This window comes from Mirounga leonina, unplaced genomic scaffold (genome assembly GCF_011800145.1).
Source record: "Mirounga leonina isolate KUSES-001 unplaced genomic scaffold, KU_Mleo_1.0 Mir_91, whole genome shotgun sequence".
NCBI lineage: Eukaryota > Metazoa > Chordata > Mammalia > Carnivora > Phocidae > Mirounga > Mirounga leonina.
The window spans coordinates 49,455,804-49,475,196 of NW_023270839.1; the positions used below are offsets into that span (position 1 = coordinate 49,455,804).

At 48.1% G+C, this 19,393-nt stretch overlaps 1 protein-coding gene across 6 annotated transcripts in view; it reads left to right on the forward strand.

Moving 5' to 3' along the window:
• Positions 1–13,814, forward strand: part of PEAK1 (pseudopodium enriched atypical kinase 1) — a 321,626-nt gene extending 307,812 nt beyond the window's left edge. For all 6 annotated transcript variants that reach the window (XM_034993978.1, XM_034993980.1, XM_034993979.1 and 3 more), the window contains one exon: positions 6,967–13,814. In XM_034993978.1, the coding sequence (XP_034849869.1) occupies positions 6,967–8,130 (1,164 nt within the window). In that variant the 3' untranslated portion in view covers positions 8,131–13,814. The remainder of the gene's footprint in view (positions 1–6,966) is intronic.
• The last annotated feature ends 5,579 nt before the right edge of the window (positions 13,815–19,393 follow it).

Here is a 19,393-nt window from a genome sequence, read left to right on the forward strand (position 1 = left end):
TAAATTGGGATTCAAATTAATTGAACTCCTAATCTGTGTCTGAGATGGTTATTGAACTGCACTGTACCTCAGTTTCTCTAATGTGAACATCCTGGGTGTCATTCTGTCAACCCCAATTACTAGCTCAGAAACACAAGTGATTTTCTTTTGATCCACATGCTGAGTGAGAGCATGAAAAGATTTAGTGGGTACAAGCTACAAATGAAATAGTAAAATCTTATACAGTTGCCTTTTTGAATTTCTCTCTAGACTCCAAAATGGGTTTCTTGGGCATGTGAACATTTTTGCAGCAATTCAAGCTATAAATAATCTGGCCTACCTGACAGAGCTCATAGCAGATTCCTGTAGCATGGAGTTCTGAGTACCTGGGGCCCAGATGGCATTTATATATTAAATACTTAATCCATTTTTAATATATTTGTAACAGCATTGAGTGTGTGTGGGTCTTGGCTCTGTAGCAGCAAACAAAGCAATACTCCTAGGTCGATCAAGGAATTGAGGTCAAGGAGTGATCAGCCTGTATTATTAGAGCAAGGTTGTACCAAGGTTGTACTGGATATCTGTTTCACATTTGCGGGTTTTCATTCTATGCTTTCTCCTGTTTGCAGATGTGCTTTTGTGTAATGTGACAAAATGGTGCAGATGGATGGTGTATGTGATCTTCAGTGTTTCTCACTTTTGGCCCTCTACAATTCATTCCCTACAATATCCATCTCACTTAAGGTTCACTGAGGCACTGTAAAATGTGTAATGTGAGATGGAAGTGAGGTTTCCTGCTGATAAAGTGGAAGTAGACTGAAGGTGTACTAGGCTGACTGAGCCCATCAATGGAAGAATAAAAGACAAATGTGGAATATTTTTGAAGAGTCCTGTATTTTGTAATTATTGTTTTCTTTGGGGAAAAGGAGAGGAAATTGAATGGAATGTTGAAGAACATTGTCATTTTGTGTAGGTTTGTGCAGTGCAAAACCACCAAGCCTCTAGGGCAGCCTAGACTCAGCGGACAGCCCTCATCGTTCAGATTTTACTCATTTGCGTCGTCAGGTCATGAGTGTTCATTTCTCAGATTAGTCTGCCATTGCCCCCTCCCCATCACCGTGCCAACTTCCATCTGTTTCATAAAAGCTGTTCACATATTCTAGCTGCTCTGAGTAAATAACGCTGTGGCTACACCAGATCAGATGTAGCCTTTCTCAGTATGTTGTATAGACGTATTGCACAATGTGCCTTGCTCTGTGGTAGGCCCTGCTGATACAAATATCTGGTCTTCAGACCCAAAAAGTGTGCTGTCTGTAATAACAGAGATGTATACAAGAAACACAGAAAGGAGGTTTAGGGTATTCAGTGCTTTCTCTCTTTGACAGAACTGACACATGATAATGGCTTTGAAAGAGTAACTAGAAATCCCTCAGGCAGATGAGGGGTGAAGAGAGGCCCCGATCAGAGAGCACACCTGGTGGGTGGAAGCCGGGGGGGCTGGCTGCTGGTAGTTCAGTATGGCAAAAGTGAAAGAAACATGAGAAATAAGACTGGAAAGGGAGGCCAGGCCAGGCCTTTCTCCTGTGAAGATGGTGGGAGCCACTAGGAAGTTTAAATATTAGGCAGGCAGTATCCAGTTTTTTTGAAAGGTGGCTCTGGTGTTTGAGGGGAGTCACATGAGAGGCAGGGAAATCAGTTGGAAATCTTTTGTAGTACTCCATGCCTGTGATAATGGTAGCAATAGATGATGGAGACAAGAGGATAATTTAAAAGTTATTTGGGAACAGAATCGATTAAAATTGGTGATTGATTAGATGTAGGGAGTGAAGATGGAGGAGAAATCCAGAATGAATTTGATTTCTTAGACAGATGTTGGGACAGATAATGGCGCCATTCACCAAGAAGAGGGAGCACTGGAAGAACAGGGGTTTTGGTGGGAAGAAGAGTTTGGGTTTGGTTATGTTGAGTTTAAGGGTCTATGGGATGGGACATACGGGGTAGGGGGGTTCAAGTAGGCCATTGTAGAGATGAATCTAAAGCTCTAAGGCAAGTCTGGGTTACAAATGTGGAAGTCAATAATACATTATGATGATCGAAGCCATGAGCTTGCTGAAGGGAGTGTGTCCATGAGAAAAGAGGACAAGAGCAGACTTCCCCCAACAAACGCTAGCATTTCAAGGAGCCTGTGGGAGAAAGAGTCAAATAAAGGAGAATGGGTAATACCACTCTGTTTGACAACTGATTTATTCCACAGCCACTTCCCTACTGTGGTGCCAGATGTCCACCTTCTCCCCCTGCCTCCCCGCTGTGTTGCCTTAACCTGAATATCTGTCCCACTCCCCAGTGTTGAAAGGACAGCAAGATGTATGGGCATCCTCTTTACAGGCTCCAGGCGTATGGGCATTCTGGAAGGGCCGCTAGTATTAGACGCATAGGCTGCTGTCTTCTTCCCAGCTGCTTTTAATGGGGATTTACAGTCAAAGCTCCCCACATTCTGCTTTTTAAAGTTAGCTGTCTAGGTTGAGATGATGATTATTATAAACATAAATGCTTTATAATGGCAGATTTGACTCAAAGGTATGCAGAGCAGTTGTCATGGGCAACACAGAAAATGAACCCCTGTACTGAAGGGAATGTTTGGAATTAAACTTTTCAGGTTGTGTGTGAGGAACAATTATCAGGTTGTTTCCCCGCTAAGATCAGGTTGTGTAAGCATTGTGCGCTTTGACCTGGGTCTCGAGAAGGCCTCAGGAGAGGGCTCTGGCTCTGGAAGCATTTTTTTTTTTTTTTTCCATTTCGAACAGGTGACTGATCGGTGGCTAAAGGGCTCCCCAACCCACTTTATGGGGCTCTGGCTGGATCACTTCAGGATTTTTCACAGATGGAAGGTGCTAAGGAGCCATCAGATACTTGTTTGAATGCTCAATTGCTGCAAATGAATAGTTTTCCTTTTCCTTCTCTGTCCTCCCTCATCCTTATTAACTCAGACAACTCCGTTTCCTCGCAGGCTCCTGTTTTTGTGGCAATGTTTTATCCATGTTGGTGGGTGTGTAACTACCCCTGGCTGGCTGTCCCTTTTGATGGGCTTCTGGCTTCCTCTGGAGAAGCAGCTCAGGGAGGGGGGCCGTCTGAGCGGGCAAGCACGCCAGGGTCACTGTGCCCAGCATGTGCATCTCTTCCTGTTTGTGCTCTTCACGGAAAGCGCTCCTGTTGCATGAATTTGGCATTGCCACCTTCGCAGAACCAGTAACTTGTCCAGAAAGAGGACCTATGGCGGATCGTACAAGATTCAACCTTCCCCAGCCTGGTTTTGTTCTCTTGCTGCAGCTCACGTGGAAACGACTCCTGGAGGATGTCACCTTGGCTCAGTCTCTCACAGAGCTTTTTTTCCCTTTCAGAGAATCGGGCAGGTTAAATAGGTTTCTCCGTATGTAGTCAGAACGACTATGAGATGATTTTTCTCCCATTAAAAAAGAGAATCTTACATGAAGATCCAGCTCGTGTTTTGTTCCTATTTCAAAATTTGGGGAAGCTTAGAAGTCCTGTGGAAATCATTCTTCTTAGGGAGTGGAATCTCTTTGGAAATTCCTGCAGTTCAAGCCAGCTGCCCTTTTAGGGAAGGAATGTAAATTCCTTTCAAGAAAGATAAATGAAAATGGGAGGCCCAGAAGAAGTCACTTTGCTCTCTGGTAGAGAAAATATCGGGTAAGGGAAAGAGGTCAAATCAACAACCAGCAGGAGGAACCCTGTCCATTTGTTCTGGAAAGAGTGGCTTGTTTTCTGAAATAACTTTTGGATGAGAAATTTATCATCTGAAGTCAGGTCATTTTGAGTTTCTTTTTTTAAACTAAAGGAGTCAAGTTATTAATATTTGAAAAATTGCTACTGTGTGGTACATAGAATCATATAATACTCCTACCTAAATTAACATCATCACAAGCTCCATAATAAAGATTTATGAGATACTCATCATACAAGAAATCCTATTCTGGAAATCTCCATAGGTCTGTATTTTGATTATAACTATTTTCATGGTTGTGAACCAATTAGAAGCCCTAGTATTTTGTTTCCCTCTTTCCAGACTTCTCCGTTTTCCCTTTACCTCTTAAACTAGACTGGCCCATTATTCTTCAGCCTGTCTCTATATTGTAAGATGGAGAGATAAGGAAGTGCCACCTGCTCAGACTGGCTACCCAGGCAGGCCATTGTCCTTCAGAGCATCCAGAATGGTTGAACAATTTATCATTTCTCCTTTGTAAATCACTTTGAACCTTTATCTCAAGTTGATCTGTGAAACTAAACATAAATTCTTGTTGTAGTGTCCATGTTCTTGTCTGCTCAAACAGCTCTGGGGAATCTTATGAAAGTGTGTGTGTCTATTTGTGGGCAGATACCACCGAATAACACGATGAGAGGAGGAGTCACAATTAGAATACCTTCTCTCCTTCTAATGCCAAACCACAGAGTGGCAAGTTGTTTTCAGTGCAGCTTAGCATAGTAGAAACTACAGAGCGGTTAGACACTTCTCTCTCTCTCTCTCTCAGCCTTAGATCGGGCCTGTCTTGGACCAGAACATACTGCCAGTCTGACTTGTGGCCTGCAGGGGATTGGACTTTAGCTTTTAGCTCTTCCTCTCCAGCTGCCTCCACCAAACCCATGGTCAGAGAGCCTCACTGCTGGGGCAGGTGGCTCTCAGGACTCAAAAGAAAGATGCATTTTTCTGTTTTGCTTTTTCTGTTTGAAAAAACATGAAGATTCTATAATATGACATCACTTTTAACATTTGCAGGTTGTTAATTGTCTTAGTCATTTGCAATGTTACATTTGCTTAGCTTTGAGATTTATAGATCGGCTCTACAGAGTTGATCTCATTTAATCCTCACAAGTGCCCTATGAAGTAGTAGGTTTCAGGATTTTTCTATATTGTCTCCCTTTTTAGGGAGACTGAGACCCAGAGAAATTTGCTGAGATGCCCAAGGTTACACAGTTAGTGGCAAGACTAAATCCCAAACCTGCCAAGTCCTTGGTGAGTGTCCTTTCTATAAAGTGACTGCTAGAGTTTAGCTACAGTCTCATTCAACTCAACTCAGTGGTATTTGACTGACTTTTCAAAGACTGAGGAGTTGGGACCTTTGAACTTTCATTCCAGCCAGTGATGTGATATTGAGCAGATTATTAAAATTGGAAATGGGTTTAATGGTGCCATGTCCTAGATCCAACTCCTATACAACTAAAAGATGACTAGTATAGGATTTTTAAATACCTGCTGACACATAAATATGCAATACTGCCAACAGTACAGTATAGAAAGAATTCATGTTGTGATTGATGAGCACATAGGAGTATATATTATACTGCGTGCACAGAGACTTTGAGAGCTTTCCAAAGATGATATTTTCTGAAAGATATATGTTTGAACTTGAACTCAGCCTGGGGTTATCTCTGTTTCAAGACCAGAAGTTTGGTTAAAGAAGAAATGCTTAGTGTGCCCTCAAACTGATGAACTAGGTGGTATAAGATTTGAAGAGAGGAGAGAGCGCGAGAGAGACTTCTGTGGTACTGATCACTGGTGTCAAGACTCTAAGTGTAATAAATATGTATAAATACAGTAAATGAAAGAGGATGTTCCTCTCCCACAGATACTCCTTTACCTTTGGTCTGGGGGAGGGGGACGCTTTTTGTTTTTTGCTTTTTTTTTTCATCATGAGAAGTGTACTCTTTAGTCCCCATCACCTATTTCATATTTTTCTTAATATATATTTGAATGGAAATCAGAGCATGTTCTTTCTCAGAACTGGGAGACTCATCAACACCTTCCCAAGAAATGTACATTTTTAAAAATAAAAGTAGCTAGAAAATCCTTTTTAAAATTTGTTTCCTTTTGGTATGACTGCAGCAAACAGGCCGTGTGAACACTTCTGGGTGCCTGTCGCTGGGAGGCTTGGATCCCTGTGAAATCCGGCAGCATATTCCTGCTGAGGATAGAGAATGTGCTCCTCAGGTACAGGCTTGTGGATGAGCTGTCCTGACCGGGCTGTTAGGATCTGTGAACGAGTGTTAGACACTGAGTCTTCCACGGTCAGCTTCTCCGCATCCTATCATGAGCATAATCCATTTAGGGGTGATTTTATTTACTTTTTCGCTTTTTTACTTTTTCTAACCCTGGACGACTAGAAATACAGTAGTCGTTTCAGTATATAGAACTCTTGGCTAATGTTTGTGACCAAAAAACTCTTGCATGATCCATAGCCACATAATAAAATTCTTTTGGAAAGGCCTTACTGCCTAAATATTGGCCTTTAAAAGAGGCCTGTTAAGAGAAAGCATGAAACTCAGAGTCCTGCCATTGAAATGTTGGTGGTGCTCTGATGAGGTCAGACCAGTGATTCTCTCCAACTTTTTTCTCTACCTTGACAGTCAACCGTGCATGCCTGAGTTGTGACAATGACACTCACTGAAAATTAGGAATAACCCACACTTTACCTGGCCAATATTTGTTACTCTCCTGACCAGTGATAAAATAAGGTATCCTGGCCCACTTTATAGAGCTGTTGTGTAAGTCTGGGCTGTAAGCCTCTACGGAAAGTAGGTAGAAAGTTATTCTTGGTTCTGTTTTCTAGATGACATACAAGGCATAGTAGAAAAAGTAAGCTTTGGTGTTGGACAGACTTGGGTTTGCAAGCTGGTAGCCCTGGGCTTTTTTTTTTTTTTTTTTTTTTTGTAATTCTTAAATCTTCAGCCTACTTTGAAGGGTTAGCATAAGGACTAGAGATAATATACGTAAAACAGCATGTAGACAGCCGCAAGAAATGGCTCCTGCCATTATTACTGTTACTCGGCATAGGACGACCAAGACCCTTTCTGAAGACTTCACTACAACATGGTTTGTTCCTAACCAGTCACCTTACAATTAATCTTCCTTTACACATCTAAGCCTGGTTATGAAAGTGTGCATTTTATATTGTGTTATTTGCATTCTTCTTTCAGATCTGTAAGAGCAAAGCTAAAGAATCTCAGCAGTATTATCACAGCTTGGCTGTCCGGCAGAGCCTGGCTGTCCATTTTAACATCCAGCAGGACTGTGGTCATTTCCTTGCTGAGGTCCCTAATCGTCTGCTTCCCTGGGAGGATCCCGATGCCCCTGAAGAGGAAGAGGATGAAATGGAAGAGGCTGAAGAAGAGGTGAAAGGAGAAACAGATGGGAAAAGCCCGGAGCCCTGCTCTGAAACAGAGTCATCCCAGAAAGCAAGCCAGGGGGGCATTAGCAGGAAGCAGAGAAGCCACGTGGTGGTCATCACCAGAGAGGTTCCCTATCTCACCGTGGCTGATTTTGTGCGAGACTCTCTGGGCCAGCATGGGAAAAGCCCGGACCTGTATGAGAGGCAGGTGTGTCTGCTACTCTTACAGCTGTGCTCTGGCCTGGAGCACCTCAAACCCTACCATGTCACTCACTGCGATCTTCGTCTGGAGAACCTGCTGCTCGTCCACTACCAGCCGGGGGCAACCAGCCAGGGCCTGGGGCCTGCAGAGTCCAGCCCCACCTCGTCTTGTTCCACCAGGCTCATAGTAAGCAACTTCTCTCAGGCCAAGCAGAAGAGCCATCTGGTGGACCCCGAGATCCTCCGCGACCAGTCCCGCCTAGCTCCAGAGATCATAACAGCCACCCAGTATAAAAAGTGTGATGAGTTCCAGACAGGCATCCTCATCTATGAGATGCTGCACCTGCCCAACCCCTTTGATGAGAACCCAGAGCTGAAGGAGAAAGAATACACTCGAGCAGACCTGCCTCGCATCCCACTCCGCTCCCCCTATTCCCGGGGCCTGCAGCAGCTGGCCAGCTGCCTCCTCAATCCCAACCCTTCTGAGCGGATCCTCATTTCAGATGCCAAAGGCATCCTCCAGTGTCTGCTCTGGGGCCCCCGGGAAGATCTCTTCCAGACTCTGACCGTCTCTCCCAGCCCAGCGCAGCGGAGCGCCCTGCTCCAGAACTGGCTAGACATCAAGAGAACACTGCTCATGATCAAGTTTGCTGAGAAGTCCCTGGACAGGGAGGGTGGGGTCAGCCTGGAGGACTGGCTTTGTGCTCAGTATTTGGCTTTTGCCACTCCAGACTCCCTCGGCTGTATTGTGAAAACCCTGCAACACCGCTAGTCTGTCCTGCTTGCGGCTTTTCTTTCATTTCCACCTTCCAGTCAGTCACCTGTGCACTCCCCCTTCCCAGAGCTCCCACAGAATTCAAGGAAAGAAGAGAGACCAACCTTCCATCCCTGTCCAGGAAAAACGAGTCCTCTCTGAAGGCTTATCCATGGCTCCACACCGAGTGCAAAGCTGGGTCTGTCTTCACTGTACGGTCGTGCAAGTTGCCTTCCATCGAAACACCTTTCACCCTAATTGTCCCCAAATGCAGATAGAAAATGAAAATGTCCATCCCGGAAGGCACAGCTCTTTTGGTATGAACTCAGTGAGCTGTGTCCAGCTCCTGCATAATTCTGAATATCACCTGTCTTTTTAACCACAAGTATTTATTCTCACTAGCAATAGACAGATTTGACCGGTCCTTACCATCATCCACTAAGCTCTCACAACAGATTGGTTTTTCCTTTAAAGTATCAATCACTGACTCTCTTACCAGGCAGAACTGCCTTCCTTAGCATCAGGCCAGTTTTGTGTCTGGGGACTCTATTCTTTGTTCCAGCAGATCGTCAGAAGACAAGGAGAGATTGCATCCCTTGGGTCATGGATGCATTTTCCCTTGTCCTCAGTAAGTGGGTGCACTGCACAGAGAGTGGCCCTGCCAGTCTCCCCTCTGCTGCCACTGCCTGATTCTCCTTCACCTCAACTCTGTCCCCACTTGCCAGTGAAGTTCGGATTTATCAGCCACTTGTGGCCCCTTCCCAAACTGACCCGAGGTGGTGTCACCAATGCCTCCGCCGGGTGCGTACAGTTCGGACCTGATAAAGAGCTGGCGGGACACCCGGAGATGAGTTTCCACACTTGCAGTTCCCTAGGGGCCCCCCCGGGGGATGGTTGAAGGTGCGGCCTTTGATTACTGTCAGAGCGGGTGGTGTGGACGGCCGGGGCTGGCGGAGCCCGGATCCCAGCCTTCCCCTGAGCCGTAATGGGCCAGCTCCCTCCTCTCAGTAGCCAGTGTTAACTAGTCCCCCAGATGCTGTAGGCCTGAGCTGTGAATGACACGGGTCAGCTGAGCTCGGAGAGCTGCCCGGAGGGCAGGCACGGCCACTGGCTGGGAGGGCGGCCCGAGGCCGGAGAGGGGAGAAGGCCGCTGAGTAGACGGCCGGCCTCCTCCTCAGAATGCAGAGCTCAGCGGAGGAGGCTGCCTCCCCGTGGCCCCGACACATTGCTCCTTAGGACTCTCTGTAGTGGCTCCGGAGGTCGGCTCGCAGGGACTTTGATCGCTGAGGTGGGTGCCTGCGAGCCGTGCACCGCACGTGGGGTCCATGCTCCTCTCGTATGAATATATGTGCAATTTTTGTATGTATTTTTTTAGCTGTATATTACAGTGTTTATGTTGCAATTTCACCTGAAGCAAGTTCTACAGAAATCCTCCCCTTCTTCCCTTGGCACATACATATCTGCGCTGGGAGGAGAGTTCCTGCGGGGGGGGGGGGGGGGGAGGTGACATGTGTGGGCTTGTTTTATTGAAAACTGTGAGTATCTGTTTACTTCAACCTTGAAATCCCAAGAGTCACTCAGACGGTGTGAGTGTGCGCACACGCGGGTGTGCACGTGCGTGCTGGGAGCAGGGGCCGGGCCTCTGAGGGGGACACCTGTGGCACGGTTGAGAGACGTGTTCCCTGCATCTTGTTGGCGAGGGGGCTCCGGGACCCCTCCCCTAGCAGCGCAGAGCTTCTGAAAGCCAAGACTGTGCAGTATTACTTAGATAGCACATTAGTGGCCTTTTGGAAATTTCTAAACTTTTAACATTTTTAACAGCCTTTTTCATATGATTCACCTAAATCAAAGAGGATCAGGAAGGGAGAAGAATGTATTTTATTGTGATCTTCTTTGGGTTTTGTTGTTGTTTTTGTTGTTGTTTTTAAGAAAACAGGCCATGTGAGGCTCCGAATGGAGGATGTCCCTGTCCTCCTGGCCAGCAGGACAGGACTCCCAAGGAAGAGAGCTCATTGGCCCACAGAGAGCCTTGCCTCCTCTAGCCAGAGTGCAGGGCTCGGCCCCTCGGAATGGCCGCAGTCCGCTCCAGGTCTGGGTCCTGTGGTATGACTGCACCTCGCCTAGCGGACTGCTCTTTAGTTCACCTTAGCAGAGCCCATGTGCACATAAGTCCTTGCCTAATTATACACTGAAGTAGCAGCACACAGACCACTGACCATGTCAGCCAGCACGTTCCCTTAGCAGTCCTCCCTGCCCTCCCCCAGATGGTTCGCAGATTGAGACACTTTCTCAATGTCATTCTCGTGGTGCCCTGCCCATGTAAATTTGAATGCTGACTATTTAATGAGGTTTCATATTTAATGAAGAATGTTCTCTGGTCCCTCTGTTTGTTCTCTAGGTATCCTTTTTCTTTTCTTTCTTTCCTTTTTTTTTTTTTTCCCTGTCTGACTTGGATCCAGCCTTCTTCGGGTTAACTCTATAGTATTCTGGGCATGGACACTCTCCACTACCGTTATCTTAGAGCACTGGTAAACCGAGCACCTCCTTCGCACCAGATTTGTTTAGTACTGTTTTTATATTCAGATTTGTTAAGGGCAAAAGATGAATGCCACCTAGTCAGAAAAGGGCCTCAGGCTTCCCAGAGACAGGCGGCTAGATTAATTTTTCTCTGAGGGATGGCTGAGGAATGTGAGGTAGAGAGGGAAAAGGGTGTTACAGGTTAGAGCAGGATAGACAAAACAACTGTATCTCTACATCAGATGGTCCTTGGAATATTTTTCCAGAATAGTGAAATTCAGTCAATCTAATATTATCACAAATATTTTTTTACAGTTCCATTTTAATTATAGTAGGAACTTTGAATTCATTCATCAACTGGAAAGAAACCCTACCTTCAGACACAGATGGATATATATATATTTGAGTTTTGCATTAATGACTAGGATAGCACTTTTAAGTTTTCTCAAGTAACATCAAGTTACTGAATTCAATATTTGGAAATTTTTTCTTTTCTGTTGAAGTCTATACTACAGATTCTTCCATTTATTAAGAGTTTGAACAATTAAGCCACCTTTGGAACTTTACCTTAAGCCACGTGAGCAGGAACAATCTCTCTGACACATTTCGGTGCTAGAGAAACAGGGACATGGGTGGAGGAACCAAGACCAAGCCTGAATGTATATATAGCAGAGTGCCTTGCTAGAGTGACAAGCTAGTCTTGGAAGGAAGAGAATCCGATGTCCCACAAAGAGGACTAGGACTATGAGACTTCTCCCATGCCAGCCTGAGGGAGAGCCCCTTTGGTAAATGTATACTGACGTGATGCTCAGAAGCTAATTCAGGAAGAATAACTGCAGGATGGGAGAAAGAGCAGTTGAACCTACGGAGTCCACAAAAGAATCTTGAGTGAATCATGAATGAGGCCTACCAACCCCTAGACGAAGCGAGAATTGGAGGTCAAGAGGACAGCAGGTAGTTTCAAGGTTTGCCCTCTGGGGATGAACTGGGTGAGGTGTAGAGGGGGCACCAGCCCCACACCACTGACGTCGGGGGGCTAAAAGTAAACCGTGCTTGTGAGGATTTTAAGAGTCTGGGTAGCCTTTCGTCATCAGAGTAAGTGGGGGCCAGTATTGCTTCCAGACTCCGAAGAAGTTTGTTAACATGGAAAACTCGTAAGCCAAGAGATCTAAACCTCTAGAAATAGTAATGATATTTCTGGGAGGAAAACTGTATTTTAAAGTTTCTAGTATTGCAAATGAAATTTGGGGCCTACTAAATAGGAAGGCCTGGAAGGATTGCACTCAACTTCCCAAATTTGAATTAAAAACACTTCAATGCTGGGAAGTAACCTGACTTGGTTTTGCTGGTAACCTGCAAATATAATATTTTTCCCTAGATTATAGTGGCAGTGATCTGAAAAAAATACAGACTAGTTCCAGAAATCAGGATGTACTCAGGATACTGCACTGTAATTCCAAACGATTCTAGATGTATGAATAAAGTACAGACATACTTGAAGATGAGGGAGAGAGGGACTTGGCTCCCCAGGCCAACTCTCACATGTTTTTTACTTCCCTCACTAGTTGATAAGGATTGAAAATTCTGGTTCAGCCTAACAAGTGAACAGGATGGCTACCCACGAAGCCGGATCATTAGTTTTACCTCATTGAAGCTCATACTCTCAAAGGCCCAAAGTGCTGTGCCGAGACAAAGCCAAGTGCTGCCCTTGCGGAAGCGTGCACCGAAGGCCAGCTGTCCGTGCTCATGGCAGCGCCGAAAGTAGGGATTCTGTGGACCAAAAAGAGATGCCATGAGGGAAGCCAGGGAGCTACAATGCAAGATCCTAGATAGAGATGATACCAAAGAAATCCAGCCTTTTTGTCCTGATGCTTCCAAGGTGAGGAGGTTGAGTTACAACAGATGCCATCGAAGGAGAACTCACATACATTCCATGTCAAGGGATTTGGCTGATAAAATAATCCATCCTCCCAAAAAAGCACCTATTTTTCTTTTAAATAAGTCCATGTTGTCTATTAGGAAAAAAGAAAAAGAAGATGATGGTGATGATGAAAGCCGTGGGCCCCATTATCTAAGGAGAAGGAACCAGTCCCTTTCCCCGTGACATGACCATGGCTGTTGCCATGACTTCAGCTTGGGAACATCGCATCCATGTGATTCTGAAAGCTGGGCAATTTTTTTCTAAGAGACGTGGTAGTTTCAGTAGGTTTGTTTAAAGAACTCCTGGGAGATTTCTTAACAAATTCGAATCGTTTTTATAAAGCTTCCTACAGAGGTGGTTACCACTCGTCACCATCATTTAATATCTCTAAGTGCCCCGAATGTACAAGGTGCTATACAGCTGTTAACCATCCCCTCCCTGCGGCTGTTTGAAATTGGAGCACGTTTTTGCCTCAGCCACTGCTAGAAGCTTCCCCACCTAAGTGGGCTTCAGGGGCCTGCATTCCCACCATCCCATCACATGCTTCCTACTCCAGAGAGCCTCTGGACTTATTCCAGCTTCTCGCCTTTACCCATCCCACTCACCCCCATGCTTTTTTTTTTTAATTAAGAGAGTTTCAGGGAATCAAAAGAGGTCGGAAATTTTTTAACCTAGCAGAAGTATAGAGTCATATATTTTGCTACGATTATTATTGTATTATGGAAAATCCACTTTGCCCGTACAGTGTGTGGAAAGTATGTGTGTGTCTGCACTCCTGATACTTTGAATGTCGAACAGCCCTATATGGCTTCAGAGTAGTGTTTCTGAAGGATAAACCACACCACTTCAGGAAACTTGCTCCAAGTACTACTTGGTTATCCCTTCCCTTACCAGTTTTTTTAAAGAGTTACGTGTGAACACACTGGGTTGGGATTTTCTGTTGATACGCAGGGCATTTTGGCATGAGATCAGGGCAGAAGCAAGATGTCATCCTTCTCCTTATTTGAATCATGGCAGTCCTCATTCCAGTCTCTCCTTAGTTCCCCGTGGCTCTGCCCACACCCTATATTTGAAAATCTTATTTCTCTTGCTCTTTCCTGGAGTTTCAACCCTCTACATATTTTAGAGTTGTATAAATCTACCAATGTAACGTCCCCTCTGTCACCAGGTGGTGCCGCCCTTTGGTTTGCTGTGGTACTTTGCTGTGTTCTCTGTGGCATCATGTTACTGTGTAAATAAATTTGTTTTAATATACACTAAAAAACAGACAAGCGCTTGTTTTTTCAGTGACTCTCCCGTCTTGACGTGCTGGGGAGGGTTTGGTTGCAGACGTGGTTGGTTTTGCACCCCCCACCCCAGGGTTCAGTGCCCTCTGGGATCTTATTCCCTGCTGACCTGGACAGTATTTCCTGTTCATTCCCTCCCTGACCTGAGAAAACTCAGAAGACAAAGTGAAGGCCTTCCGCCTGCGGCCCGAGGGCTGCCGGTCCGCTGTGTGAGATTGCCCCCTGGTGGCCGGTCTCCATACAGCCTTCCTGAGCTGCTCGGGCACGTTTGAGGAGCTTGCTTACCCGGCTCTCCACCGCCGCTCAGTGAAGATCTCAGAGCCGTGCGGACAGTATGAGCGGAGGCAGGGCCTTGTGCGGCATCCAGCATCATCTACTGCAGAATTCACATACCTTTTGCCTGTTCCTTAAAGTACACACTCACAGGGTTCTCACGAAGGCCGACAAGCTCACACGCTGACACTTCGGTAGCAGAGAGGCCACCTGGCTTAGGCGGGGAGAATCAGCCGTTGGCAGTGGTAGCAGCAGCTGCCTCGTTATTAAGAGTAGAACGGATGGAAATGCAAACATGTAGATTCTAAATTTAGACCAGGTTTTAGAGCTCTAAACCCTGTACGGTGGACACTGTCTCTGGCCCAGTGTTTCTGCTCCTCTCCACTAGCGATCACTCGGGAACTTGCAGATAATATTTAAGGCATATTGCAATACAGTGGTCGCCAGACTCGAGTTTTGTGTTGTCGAAGAGGCAAACCCACCCTGGCGTGGGCCTCAAACTTCTCCCTGGCTTGTCTGAGCCCGGGAGGAAGGGTTACAGCAAAACCCAGGAGGCAGGGCCGCCTGCTTGCTGGGGAGGATCTGGCGGGACTGCCCCTCCTAGCTGTGAGCACAGCACACTGGCTTCTCGGGGCAGGGGGTGGGGGAGAGCCAAAGGAGGAAGCAGGCAGCTGGGGCTGAGCGGTCGCAGAGCTGGCGTACACTAGGCTCGGGTAGCTGTCGAGTGCTCCCCTGGCGTGGGTGGCCGACCTGGGCCTCAAAGGATATGGGCCTAGATGGCGGGACCAGTTCAGGGTTGCTCTAGCCAGACTCCAGAGTAGGCAGAGCAAGGCTCCAGAAAACTGGAGGTTCTTTTCTTCCAGTGGTGTCACTTTACCCAGCGTGGGCTCCAGTCCTGGGAATTCCACCAGCGGGTCCTCAGCAAGACCAGCCTTCTGTTTGATTCTGGGTTGTCCTGACATTTGGGTAGAGCCTTTGGTTTCCATATGCCTGCAGACTGCTTTCAACTCAGATCCAGAGAATCTGGATCTTTCCCATCTGGAATTAACTGGTGTAAGTTACTCTCTGGGTGCGTGGGGCTGTGATCGTGCACCCTCCGCTCTGGGAGCTCTTTGCCTGCTCTCCAGGGCCCAGCCAATTACTCTTCCTTTTAAGCGAGCCTGTGCCCTGCAAGGGAGGGAACTTCATTAGTGCCTTAGGAGCCAAGAACTGCGGTTGGCGGATCACACATTGCCGTTAAGAGCGGCTCCAGGCAATTACAGCTGAAACTTAAAAATTGGATTTTACACGGTGGGGGCAGGAGATAGTTGGATGCCAAGATCCCGTTCTCCCAAATTTACAGACGTCTGAATGGAAATGGGCTGCCTGGGCACAATCCCTGACTTCCTGGAGATCCCAGGGAACTGTCTTGAAGGTACCTGGAAGCAACCAGAAGGCGGAGTCAGTCACCAGTCTTGGCTGGAGATTCAGAGCCGGGCTTGGGAAGAGTCCAGGCTGCTGGGGAAGCTGTGCAGGGGGGGACAGGGGCCCTGAGTGGAGGAGCCCGGCGTGTCTGTCGAGAGGGCAGAGCTCGAAGCTCTGTGTGGCTCTGTCACCACCACCCCTATACTTACTGGCCCACGCTGGAGCCGGGGTCCCAGAAACAAGGGGTTGGAAGGCAAGACAGAGGGAAAACCTCCACACCCACAGCTCATCTTCCACTGTCTCTCACCCCAAGCACCTTGCCTCCCTGCGCCACACTCTACCAGAGACCCGGGGGCACGGCTGAAACCACCCCCCCCAACCCCAGCCTTTCCAAGCCCGGGCCCCACCGCTGCCCCCTGATGCTGGGAAGAGAACCCCACCTCAAGCATCAGCCTTCAAGGGCCTCCCTCCCTTGGCACCTGGGCTCTGAGCTACTCAGCTTCCCCCATCAACTCTTCTCTCTTTTCAGCCTCCTGGCCCTGGGCCTGGCCCAGCAGGGCAGGGCAGCCGGCCTTTCCCAAGCTGCTCCATGTACCCGGCCTGGGCACTGCTCCAGAGAGCCCCCAGGCTCCAGCTGAGCGAGAGCAGTAACAGTAACAGCGGTTCAGATGCTCTGCAGTCCCTCGTCATCCTCACTTCCACCCCACGAGATGGCTCCATTCTGCCCATTTTCCACTCAACTCATCAAAGCCAGGATTTCAAAGCAGATCTGTGCAACTTACAGCTAGGTGCTCTTTCCTCTACCCCATTCCTGCCCCTTAAGTGTGGCCAGGACGCTGGGAGGACAGTAGCGCTCGGGGCAGGGCTTCCTGGGGGTGGGTGGAAAGCCTTCCTTCTTTCTTTCGTTAAGTACCATGTGCTGGGGACCCAATGGCGGGCAAAGCCAGCAGGAGCTCGGCCCCAATCCTGAGGCTGAGTGGACAGAGAGGGTGCCGGCTGGGAGCAAGGGCCAAAGGCGGCGGGTTGGCTACTGTGTGCCTGGAGAACAGTTTGGAGGAATGAGACCAGGGTCCAGAATGAATTGTCTTCCCTGGGAACCGGAGGCCCATCTGCTGGGCCAGATATGTATCCTACAGACAATGCAAGGACCTCTGGAGGCCCACTTTGGGCCCCAGGGATGCCGTGTAGCCTTACAGGAGCTAGAGCCCTGCTGCCAGTCAGGGCCAGGCAGGCCACCAGTGTCCCTCTAAGTACGGCCCAGGGCGAGCCACAACCACTCCCTGCCTCCAGGGAGCTTGCGTGCGTTCCCTAACCTCCGTGAGCTCTGCTCACTTACAGACGGGGGCCTCATCCGCCATCTCCTCCATAGCAGGAAGTGGGAGGATGGATCAGTGAGGTAACATTTGTGCACCTGACTTGTGAAAAAGCAGGGCACAGCCGAGGCATTCAGAAGGAAGCTGGGGAAGGGAGAAAAGTGTTTTGAGGGTTCAGACAAAACAGATCATTGCCTGAGAAGGGCCTTGAAGAGATGCTGTTTGAGGATGAGGCCCTGCTGGCCGCATCTCCAGCATCTGCACCCCTGGTTTTACCAAATCTCTTGACCTCCAGCCAACTTCGGGCCAATTCATCCTACCCTGCAGAATGGGTGAGGGCTCAAGCCTAAGCGCCTGGAAGGGGTCCCCTCCTCAGAATGCCTGTGTCCCCTTGGGACAGGCTCATCAGGAATCTATCTGATTGAGGTGTCAAGGAACCTGCTGGAGGGCAAGGTCACCAGGTGCCAGGGCAGGGGCAAGGTTGAAAGCACTAGAAAACTGGCAGCGCCTTCCAGGTGAAGGAAGCTGGCTTCTCCAGAAAGCCATCCCAGGGTGCTTCCCAGGAATCAGCTTAATTTTATATTCACAACAATCCTATGGGGTAGGTTCTAGAATTATCCCCATTTTACCAATGAGAAAACAAGAGGTTTTGTTTGCCCCGATCCCTAGTGAGGGACTGGGATTGTCCTCAGGCATTCGACCTCCTCCTCCCAGCTCCCCCAAGCCTGTGGCCTTCCTCCCTCATCCTCCTGCTGCCCCCCTGGTGCCCAACTACAGATCCCAGGTCCCACCACCCAGTGGCCCTCCGTGCTGTCCAGATACCCACACCAGCTTCCACCCCTCCTGGCCGCCCTGTCAGGTAAGCTTCGGGATTTTTCCATGCCCACATTGTCCCTGTCCTTCTCCCTGTTCTGCAGGGCCCCATCCAGCCAAGAGGCTTTTGGGGTGACTCCAACTGGACATGTTCCCTCCCCCATCTGAAATCTCCAGCTTGCTCCTCGGGTTGAGCTCCTCCCTTCCTTGAGCACCTCGGGAAGGCCTTGGCTTCAGCTGCTCCCCCTGCTCTCCTCATCGGGCTCCTCAGATTCTGACTCAGACTAGGAGGAGGGGAGGACAGAACTGCTCCTGGGTTCTCCTGCGCACAGGCCCTGGGCCGGGCTTCCCCACATTTAATCCTTACCACGGCCCTATGACCCCCATGCAACAGATGAGGACGTTGGAATTCAGAGTAGGTAAGGAACGTGCCCAAGGCTTCACAGCCAGTAAGCGGTAGGGCTGACTCAAGCCTAGCCAAGCTGACTGGGAAGCGGGTCTTCTCCCCACCACTTCACCAGCCTGTTCTTGTGCCAGTGGGTAGGTCTGGGTCATGCAGACACGCAATCCTACCAACCCAGACTGGAGCAGCCAGAGAAGGCTTCCTGATGCAGACAGAGGAGGTGGGGAAGGGGCCGAATCCAGAGGGGCCTGCCAGGCTGAGCAGCCAGCCCCCTGGCTCCTTCTAGAGGCCGGCTGACCGGGACCAGGCATCGGCTGAAGAGAGGGAGGCACTGGCCACCTTCTGGAGCTTCCTGCTCAAGAGGCCCCCAAGCTGACTTGCCGCCCACCCCCCACCCACCTGCACAGGTGAGGAGGGGCGAGACTGTCAAAGTAGCAAACCCCAGGCTACAACCATCTCCCTGGATGGGGCCGACCAGGGGGGCCTCTGGACTGCTTCTGAAACTGAAAACACAGCCGAGTGACCACCAGCCACCGAAAGCCACTTTGGCACCTTTCTTCTCCTTTCTTTCTTTGGGGAGGAGGGAGAGCTTCATAATCTGCCTTCCATTCATCCACCCCCTCCATTTCGACCCTGTCCTGGTCGTCAAGTCTGTAAAACCCTCAGTCCCCCACCCCGCGCTCGTGCAGATATACACAACACACACACACATTTACCTCCACCGTATGCACCGTCAGTTGCTGTTCTTTTTAACTCGAGGGCTGACCCCAATTGACATGATGGTCATAGTACTTCTTAAAAGGGAGCCTCTCTCACTAAAGATGATAGTATTATATAACGTACATATATGCAAATGTATTATTCTTATTACTTTGACTTCTCTGGGCACCCAGTCATACTGTAGGGATAGCTGAACAATGAAATATGAGAAACTACAAAACTCTCCCGAGAACCACAGAAGGAGATGATAGAGAAATGAGCCATTAGCTTAGCTAGAAAGACCATGTCAATCTCCCAAGTACTTTAATGAAATTTAAATGAAAAATCTCAGTGGTTGGTGGTTGTTTTTTTTTCCTTTACCTTTATAATATTTCTCAGAATCACTTGGAAGAATGAATAAGTGAAAGAAATCCAGAGGCTGTTGGAATCGAGAGGCTGCTTAAGCATAGGAGAAAGCTATGATCAATAAAACAGTGTGATACAGGCATAAGAAAAAATAGTCTGTGTAACAAAACGGGTACCTAATAATGAAACTTAGTATCTGTAAAAATGTAACAGAGGATAAGTAAGACATGGCTGCATGGAAAGGAAAGAAGGTCTTATCCAATGAACTGTTGTGGTATAATTGGTT